The sequence below is a fragment of the Rhinopithecus roxellana genome, chromosome 1 (assembly GCF_007565055.1).
Source record: "Rhinopithecus roxellana isolate Shanxi Qingling chromosome 1, ASM756505v1, whole genome shotgun sequence".
NCBI lineage: Eukaryota > Metazoa > Chordata > Mammalia > Primates > Cercopithecidae > Rhinopithecus > Rhinopithecus roxellana.
In genome coordinates, this window is record NC_044549.1 from 54,245,870 (window position 1) to 54,255,776 (window position 9,907).

The window sequence follows — 9,907 nt, forward strand, 5'->3', positions numbered from 1 at the left end:
GTGGGGAGGCTGGTGGGGGGCAGAGAGCGGATTTCAGGGCAGCTGGAGGGGAGGGAGCCAGCTGCCACCTTGCTCAGGAGCAGGAAGGGAAAGTCGGGGAGAGACCGCGGGTGCCATGGGCCACCTTGCCTGGCCTTGTATAACCGGGGATTGGTTATGGTGAAAGCTCCAGATCATAAGTCTGGATTCTAGGTCTCAGTCCTGGTTCTGAGGCCTAATTCTGAGTCCAAGATGGTCTGAGACCGAGTTCAGGTTCCCCACAAGCCATGGAGGTTGGGAATGGGGCTTGGCAGCCAGGGAAGAACTTCTGCAGGTAGGGCTTGGGGAGAGGGGTTGGAAGATGCCCATGAAGTGGAGTGGGTGGAGGTGGAGCTGGGGGCCGACCACTCACATAGCCCTCCCACCCCACAGGGTTTCTGCTGCAGCACCCTGCACCCTCTGTCTCTCCTGGTGCAGGCCATGGTACTGGCCACGACCCTGGCCCTGGGTACCTTGCCTGCCTTCCTACCCTGTGAGCTCCAGCCCCACGGCCTGGTGAACTGCAACTGGCTGTTCCTGAAGTCTGTGCCCCACTTCTCCGTGGCAGCACCCCGTGGCAATGTCACCAGCCTTTCCTTGTCCTCCAACCGCATCCACCACCTCCATGATTCTGACTTTGCCCACCTGCCCAGCCTGCGGCGTCTCAACCTCAAGTGGAACTGCCCGCCGGTTGGCCTCAGCCCCATGCACTTCCCCTGCCACATGACCATTGAGCCCAGCACCTTCTTGGCTGTGCCCACCCTGGAAGAGCTAAACCTGAGCTACAATAGCATCACGACTGTGCCTGCACTGCCCAAATCCCTCATATCCCTGTCCCTCAGCCACACCAACATCCTGGTGCTAGGCTCTGACAGCCTCGCCAGCCTGCATAACCTGCGCTTCCTATTCATGGATGGCAACTGTTATTACAAGAACCCCTGCAGGCAGGAACTGGAGGTGGCCCCAGGTGCCCTCCTTGGCCTGGGCAACCTCACCCACCTGTCACTCAAGTACAACAACCTCACTGTGGTGCCCCGCAACCTGCCTTCCAGCCTGGAGTATCTGCTGTTGTCCTACAACCGCATCATCAAACTGGCGCCTGAGGACCTGGCCAATCTGACCGCCCTGCGTGTGCTCGATGTGGGCGGAAATTGCCGCCGCTGCGACCACGCTCCCAACCCCTGCATGGAGTGCCCTCGTCACTTCCCCCAGCTACATCCCGACACCTTCAGCCACCTGAGCCGTCTTGAAGGCCTGGTGTTGAAGGACAGTTCTCTCTCCTGGTTGAATGCCAGTTGGTTCCGTGGGCTTGGAAACCTCCGAGTGCTGGACCTGAGTGAGAACTTCCTCTACAAATGCATCACCAAAACCAAGGCCTTCCAGGGCCTAACACAGCTGCGCAAGCTCAACCTGTCCTTCAATTACCACAAGAGGGTGTCCTTTGCCCACCTGTCTCTGGCCCCCTCCTTCGGGAGCCTGGTCGCACTGAAGGAGCTGGACATGCACGGCATCTTCTTCCGCTCACTCGATGAGACCACGCTCCGGCCACTGGCCCGCCTGCCCGTGCTCCAGACTCTGCGTCTGCAGATGAACTTCATCAGCCAGGCCCAGCTTGGCATCTTCAGGGCCTTCCCTGGCCTGCGCTATGTGGACCTGTCAGACAACCGCATCAGCGGAGCTTCAGAGCTGACAGCCACCATGCAGGAGGTGGATGGAGGGGAGAAGGTCTGGCTGCAGCCTGGGGACCTTGCTCCAGCCCCAGTGGACACTCCCAGCTCTGAAGACTTCAGGCCCAACTGCAGCACCCTCAACTTCACCTTGGATCTATCACGGAACAACCTGGTGACCGTGCAGCCAGAGATGTTTGCCCAGCTCTCACACCTTCAGTGCCTGCGCCTGAGCCACAACTGCATCTCGCAGGCAGTCAATGGCTCCCAGTTCCTGCCGCTGACCAGTCTGCAGGTGCTGGACCTGTCCCACAATAAGCTGGACCTGTACCACGAGCACTCGTTCACGGAGCTACCGCGACTGGAGGCCCTGGACCTCAGCTACAACAGCCAGCCCTTTGGCATGCAGGGCGTGGGCCACAACTTCAGCTTCGTGGCCCACCTGCGCACCCTGCGCCACCTCAGCCTGGCCCACAACAACATCCACAGCCAAGTGTCCCAGCAGCTCTGCAGCACGTCGCTGCGGGCCCTGGACTTCAGCGGCAATGCGCTGGGCCGTATGTGGGCCGAGGGAGACCTCTATCTGCACTTCTTCCAAGGCCTGAGCGGATTGATCTGGCTGGACTTGTCCCAGAATCGCCTGCACACCCTCCTGCCCCACGCCCTGGGCAAACTCCCCAAGAGCCTGCAAGTGCTGCGTCTCCGTGACAATTACTTGGCCTTCTTTAGGTGGAGGAGCCTCATCCACCTACCCAAACTGGAAGTCCTCGACCTGGCGGGAAACCAACTGAAGGCCCTGACCAATGGCAGCCTGCCCGCTGGCACCCGGCTCCGGAGGCTGGACGTCAGCTGCAACAGCATCAGCTTCGTGGCCCCCGGCTTCTTTTCCAAGGCCAAGGAGCTTCGAGAGCTCAACCTCAGTGCCAATGCCCTCAAGACAGTGGACCCGTCCTGGTTTGGGCCCCTAGCGAGTGCCCTGCAAATACTAGATGTCAGCGCCAACCCTCTGCACTGTGCCTGTGGGGCGGCCTTTATAGACTTCCTGCTGGAGGTGCAGGCTGCCGTGCCTGGTCTGCCCAGCCGGGTGAAGTGTGGCAGTCCAGGCCAGCTCCAGGGCCTCAGCATCTTTGCACAGGACCTGCGCCTCTGCCTGGACGAGGCCCTCTCCTGGGACTGTTTCGCCCTCTCGCTGCTGGCTGTGGCTCTGGGCCTGGGTGTGCCCATGCTGCATCACCTCTGTGGCTGGGACCTCTGGTACTGCTTCCACCTGTGCCTGGCCTGGCTTCCCTGGCGGGGGCGGCAAAGTGGGCAAGGTGAGGATGCCCTGCCCTACGATGCCTTCGTGGTCTTTGATAAGACACAGAGCGCAGTGGCAGACTGGGTGTACAATGAGCTTCGGGGGCAGCTGGAGGAGCGCCGTGGGCGCTGGGCACTCCGCCTGTGCCTGGAGGAGCGCGACTGGTTGCCTGGCAAGACCCTCTTTGAGAACTTGTGGGCCTCGGTCTATGGCAGCCGCAAGACACTGTTTGTGCTGGCCCACACGGACCGGGTCAGTGGCCTCTTGCGTGCCAGCTTCCTGCTGGCCCAGCAGCGCCTGCTGGAGGACCGCAAGGATGTCGTGGTGCTGGTGATCCTGAGCCCCGATGGCCGCCGCTCCCGCTACGTGCGGCTGCGCCAGCGCCTCTGCCGCCAGAGTGTCCTCCTCTGGCCCCACCAGCCCAGCGGTCAGCGCAGCTTCTGGGCCCAGCTGGGCATGGCCCTGACCAGAGACAACCACCACTTCTATAACCGGAACTTCTGCCAGGGACCCACGGCCGAATAGCCCTGAGCTGGAATCCTGCATGGCGCCACCACCACGCTCACCTCACCTCTGCCTGCCTGGCTCTGACCCTCCCCTGCTTGCCTCCCTCACCCCACACCAGGCACAGAGCAGGCACTCAATAAATGCTGCCGAAGGCTAGATGGCTAATCTTGAGCTCACTGGAGGCATGGACAGGAGGAGGGAAGGGAGAATTCTCCAGGCCTCCACGAAGCAGCTTAGGGAAAATTGCCATAAAGACAGGACAGAGGTCTTCAGGGGAGGAAGCTGCTAAGCTCAGTTCTCTGGGGAGTCTGATGATGGTCTTTGGATGTGGTTTTGGTCCTTCCCAGAGAGCAGGGGCCCCTTTTAGCCCCGCCCAGAATGCCCGGCCCTGCCTTTCCCATGCAGAGCTGGGCAGCCCCTAACAGACTTGGCAGCACCCCTTTGTTGATGGATCTCAGGTGTTTGTCTCCCTCACCTACTGGACTGGAATGCCTTGAGGGCAGAGAAACTGCAGGCTTGGTTCCCTTCTGGCACTCAGCAAAGTCTTGAGCGGCAGCAGCTCTGGGGACTGTTCATTCCAAAATGGAAGGGGAGAATGAATTGCAGCAAGGGTGGAGGGGTGATTGTGCCCTTTGGTGGCCATGCCTGTGCCGGGCGGAGAAGGCTGGTTCAGGTTGGGGAGAGGAAGGCCTGTGGGTGCATCCTTGCAGCAGGGAGCTGGGAGCCACAGACAGGAGAATCCACTCCTTTCCTACAGGTACTTGCTGGGTCTCTCCATTCTGATATTAAAGGGATACCTAGGCAAGTCACCTCCCTCCCTCCCTCCCCCCTTCCTTCCTCTCTCCCTCCCCCCTTCCTTTCTCTCTCCCTCCCCCCTCCCTCCCTCCCTCCCTCCCTCCCTCCCTTCCTTCCTTCCTTCCTTCCTCTCTCTCTGTCTCTTTCTTTTTTCTTACTGAGACAAGGTCTCACTCTTTCACCCAGGCTGGAGTGCAGTGGCATGAACACTGCAGCCTTGACCTCCTGGGCTCAAGCGATTCTCCCACCTCAGCCTCCTGAGTAGCTAGGACCACAGGGGTGCACCACCATACTCAGCTAATGTTTTATTTTTTTGTAGAAACAGGGTCTCAATATGTTGCCCAGGCTGGTCTCAAACTCCTGGATGCAAGTGATCCTCCCGCCTCAGCCCCACAAAATGCTGGGATTATGGCATGAGCCACCAAGACTGGCCTTTTTTTTTTTTTTTTTTTTTTTTTAGCCACTGTCTTGCTCTGTCACCCAGGCTGGAATGCAGTGCAATGGTGGGATCACAGCTCACTGAAGCCGCAACCTTCTGGGCCCAAGTGCTGCACCTCGCCCTTCCATGTAGCTGAGACTACAGGCGTGTGTCACCACACCCAGCTAATTTTTATATTTTTAGTAGAGACGGGGTTTCACCATGTTGCCCAGGCTGGTCTTAAGCTCCTGGGCTCAAGCAATCCTCTGGCCTCGGCCTCCCGAAGTGCTGGGATTACAGGTATGAGCCTCTATATTTGATAGTGTACATTTCAGGATAGAGCTGGGAGCCCTGATGACCAGTGTTTGGAGAGGTCAGGGTCTGTCCTCAGCAGGGTCTCCTCCACACTCTGTGTGGAGCCATGAGGAGCGTCAGGCCTGGAGCCCCTGAGGGGCCTTCTCTTGGACGGGCAGCCTACACCATTACCGCAGCCAAACCTGCCCTTTGAGGAGCAGGGAAGAAATATGCAGGCTGACAGGTCAGAGCTGGAGCCCAGTCTGGCCGGCCCAGGCCGGTTTGAGATCTGCTCGTCCACTCAGGGCCTCTGGAGGGGAGAGCTGAAGCTGGCAGCAGACAGCTAACTTGGTGGGCTGGTCATAGGCAGCCCTTGGAGGCTTGCTTTTGCCCCACTCCCCAGGACATGGCTATGGGGAAGTATAGGCTGCCGTCCTCTTTCTGACTTGGGTACAGGGGCTCCTGTAGTGGGCTGGAGTTCCCTGTTGTCTGCTCATCTGAAAGAAGGAAGGTCTCTGACCTACCAATCGGAAGCCCCATGCCCCACGTGGGCTCTGACCCAACCTGTCATCCTTCCTTGGCTGCCTGCAGAGAAAAGAAAACAACAGTCCTTTTCCCCAGGCTGGAGTCTAGGGGAGTCCCCTGTTGAGTGGCTCTGAGACTATTCTGGCCACAATCAGGGGCAGGGACAGGGAGCTGGAAACAGAGTCCCATTCAGGGAACTGTATTTTGCATGCGAGAGGCAAGGCAAACCTGCCTCTCTTGGGATTGCCAGGCCTACCCTCCGGCAGTTCCTGGTGGACCTTCCATCTCCCCACCCCCCACCCACCTTCACAGTCCTGATGCTTTTGGGGCTGGAGATTCAGGAGAGCATTTGGAGAGGAAGCACACGGGCCATGATGGGGGGCTGTTGGGCTAGGCTCGAGTGAGTCGGGGGTGTCTGTGGCACTTGGCTCTGTGCTGTCTACATGATCAGAGAAGCCAAGCACCACTATCTGAGGTCCTTCAGGAAGTGGTTGGAGCTGGACCAGAGTGGGGCTGGGTAGAAGGCAGCGCCCTCTGTACTGTAATCAGGAAGGGTGCTCAGAGATGGCTCCACGCTCTCCTCCATGCAGCAGCCATCCTTGCCCATCAGCATGGCCAGGAAAGAGACAGGACTCAGACCAGATTGCCTGGGCTTGCCTGCCAGTTCTGCCATTTGGGTTGTCTTGGGCAGATGACCTCCCCTTCTGGAGCCTCAGCTTGCTTGTTCTATAAATGGGAATGAGCAGCGCTACTCTGCAGGACGTTGGAGGGATTCGTATAATATGGGTAAAGGTCTGAAACACTGAGTAGGGCCTCAGTTATTATTAGGTGATGGGATTTACACGCAGGCCCCTCAACTGATGCGGCTTCAGTGTTTCTGTCTCCACCCAATGATCCTCTGGGCCAGGGACCCCTCCCAGAGCACTGACAGGGTTCAGATATGGTTGTATCAGAGGCACATGAAGCTGGGGCAACAGCTTTCTATGGGAGCAGGACCAGGGCAGAGAGTGCTCCCTAAGACGAGAAAGTAGAGGAGCAGGCAGGAGACTCAGGCAACCTGATAGGAGGAAAACTTCAAGGTGAGGAATGTCTGTTCACTAAGATTTCAAATACAGTTTGCCCTTTTCCCTTTAGGACACCTTATTTAATGCCGTCAGCTTCTAAATATCCTTAGAGAACTTTCATGACATCGTAGTTTCACGTGAGAGTTGCTTGCAAAAGCCAAACTTCCTTTTTTTTTTTTTATTTTTTTTAAGACGGAGTCTCGCTCTGTTGCCCAGGCTGGAATGCAGTGGTGTGATCTTGGCTCACTGCAACCTCTGCCTCCTGGGTTCAAGTGATTCTCCTGCCTCAGCCTCCCAAGTAGCTGGGATAAAAGTATGTACCACCACTCCTAATTTATTGTATTTTTAGTAGAGATGGGGTTTCATCATGTTGCCCAGGCTGGTTTCAAACTCCTGACCTCAAGTGATCCACCTGCTTTGGCCTCCCAGAATTTTGGGATTACAGGCTTGAGCCATGGAGCCCGGCCCAAACCCCCATTTTTAAGCAGTTCACGAACCCTGCCTACTTCCTGCAGGTCACCTGGTCCTTTGTTCTCATAACCCCAAGAAGCAGGGAGGGGCACATGCGCCTGAGTGCCTTCTTCTGGGTCTTACAAAGGAGGAGTGGATCTTCCTAAGCATTCAGGTAGCAACATTACCCCAGCTGGAGGAAAACAATCCCATTTGAAGGGAGGTGATGGGGTCCTGGGCGTGGAAATGAGAGGGACCATAAAAGCCCTGAAAGCTCCTGCAAAGCAGCAGAGCGGGGAATGCTGAGCGAGGCCCGTTTCCTGAGCAGGAAGGAACCGAATCCTGATTCGGTGGTGATGTGGTTTCCATCAAGCCCTGTAGCCTGACTAGGTGTATGGTTTTATCTGATGGGACTGTGACTCAGCGGAGCTCTGAGGGTATGTGCCCCAGGCGCACTGCCAGCTTCCTGGCAGCCATCCCAACTCTGTCCAGAGAGGAGAAAACACAGCTGCCGTTTCTAGAGCTATGAGAAGGGAGGCGAGGTCAAAGGACTCTGCTCAACTCCAGCTGCTTGGTTTTGCTTCCATCTCTAAAAGTGAACTTGACCTGTTGCCATTGGGTTTCTTTTTCATTCATTCAGTACACATATGTTTAGCACCCACTATGTATCAGGCACCGTGCTGGACTTTGAGGACACAGAAGTGAGAAGACAGGCACCTGTCGTCAGGCAGATGACATTACAACAGGGCAAATGGGCAGCAGGGGAAAAGTCATTGTGGGTGGTGACCAGAGCTCTGAAGGACATAATGTCAGAGACCAAGCAATGGTGAGACTGCAAGACAGTCTGCCTTAGCCGGCATGCTCAATGGGGGTCTCCTTGGGGACCCTTGTCTGAGTGAAGAGAGGCAGCCACACCATGATCCAGGGGAGAAGCATCCTGGCAGAGAAAGAATGGCTTACACCAGGGCCTGGAAGTTGCACAGAACCTAGGTATTTGAGGCCCACAGTGAACAAACGAGGTAGGATGGGAGATGGGTCTGGAGAACTGGATGGGACCTTGATCCCAACTTTGCCAGCCTGTGTGAGGAGTTTAAGGTTTTGTTTTGAGATGGAGTCTCACTCTATCACCCAGGCTGGAGTGCAGTGCTATGATCTTGGCTCACTGCAACCTCCGCCTCCTGGGCTCAAGCAATTCTCCTGCCTCAGCCTCCTGAGTAGCTGGGATTACAGGTGCATGCCACCACGCCTGGCTAATTTTTTGTGTTTTTAGTAGAGACGGGGTTTCACCATGTTGGCCAGGCTGGTCTCAAACTCCTGACCTCAAGTGATTCACCCGCCTTGCCCTCCCAAAGTGCTGGGATTACTTACAGGCGTGAGCTACTGTGCCTGGCCTAGGGTTTTTGAGTCAGGGTCTCGCTCTCCCAGGCAGGAGTGCAGTGGTGCAGTCTCAGCTCACTGCAGCCTTGACTCCCCGGGCTCAAACGATCCTCCCACCTCAGCCTCCCGAGCAGCTGGACTACAGGTGTGCACCACCACACCTGGCTAATTTTTAAATTATTTGTAGCAATGGGATTTCCCATTGTTGCCCAGGCTACTCTCACAAACTCCTGGGCTCAACCAATTCTCCCACCTCAGCCTCCCAAAGTGCTGGGATTACAGGTATCAGCCACCATGCTCAGCCTGAATTAATCTGAGTGTGACTGGAAGACCCAGGAAAGTTTTCTGCTGGGTAGGGACATGATCTGATTTTATTTTTAAAAGATCTTTCAGGCTGCTCTTGGGGTGAGTTGGGCAGATGCCATATGGAGGCATGACGAGGATGGTGGCAGAGGAGGGGATGAGATGTGACCTGGCCTGAGATTCACTTCAGAGGTGGAACTTGCTAGTAGAGGACTTGCCAGTAGTGTGCATGGGAGGGAAAGGGATGATTTCCACAGGAGAGGTCTGGTGTTTGGGCAGATAAGGCAAGAAGACCAGACAAGGAGGGGCAGCAGACCCAGGGTGTCCTCCATGCCTGTGTGGTTGGAGGTGCCTGTTTGACACCCAGGCATAGATGGCAGTGCACAGATGCAGCTTAAAGCCCAGGGCTAGGCCAGGCACGGTGGCTCAAGCCTGTAATCCCAGCACTTTAGGAGGCCGAGATGGGCGGATCACAAGGTCAGGAGATCGAGACCATCCTGGCTAACATGGTGAAACCCCGTCTCCACTAAGAAATACAAAAAAACTAGCCGGGCGAGGTGGCGGAGGCCTGTAGTCCCAGCTACTCAGGAGGCTGAAGCAGGAGAATGGCGTAAACCCGGGAGGCAGAGCTTGCAGTGAGCCGAGATCCGGCTACTGCACTCCAGCCTGGGCGACAGAGCGAGATTCCATCTCAAAAAAAAAAAAAAGCCCAGGGCTGGGTGGGGAGTTGAGTACAGTTAAGAGACCAGCCTGATGGGGCCATCAACATTCACAGGAAGACCCAGCCAAATGGAGCAAGGACCAGCTCATGAGGTAGGGGGAAAACAATCAGCAGAGGTTTTTCTGTAAGTGGCACAGCTTACAGGAGAAGCTTCAAAAAGGCCAAGGACAACCGCTGCAAATATCACTGAGATCCAGTAAAGGAAGACAGAACTGGCCACTGGACTTGGCAAGATGAGAGACAGATGTGAGAAATGAGCAGCCTTCCTAGAGAACAGGGATGAAAGGGTGACTGCCCAGAATAGGGGCAGCACAGAGAGGCAGGGGGAGCAAGAAGAGGTTCTAGACAGAACAAGCTTATTTTTCAGAAGGGGGACAAAGCCTCTGCTGGCCAAGGAGAATGAACCAGCAGAGGGGGAGAAATTCTGCAGCAAAGAGATTGTTGTAGGACCGTGCAAGAAGCAACAGGACC

At 56.4% G+C, this 9,907-nt stretch overlaps 1 protein-coding gene across 2 annotated transcripts in view; it reads left to right on the plus strand.

Moving 5' to 3' along the window:
• Positions 1 to 3,645, plus strand: part of LOC104663713 (twinfilin-2) — an 18,145-nt gene extending 14,500 nt beyond the window's left edge. For both annotated transcript variants that reach the window (XM_030932225.1, XM_030932100.1), the window contains one exon: positions 412 to 3,645. In XM_030932225.1, the coding sequence (XP_030788085.1) occupies positions 412 to 3,507 (3,096 nt within the window). In that variant the 3' untranslated portion in view covers positions 3,508 to 3,645. The remainder of the gene's footprint in view (positions 1 to 411) is intronic.
• Positions 3,646 to 9,907: the final 6,262 nt, after the last annotated feature.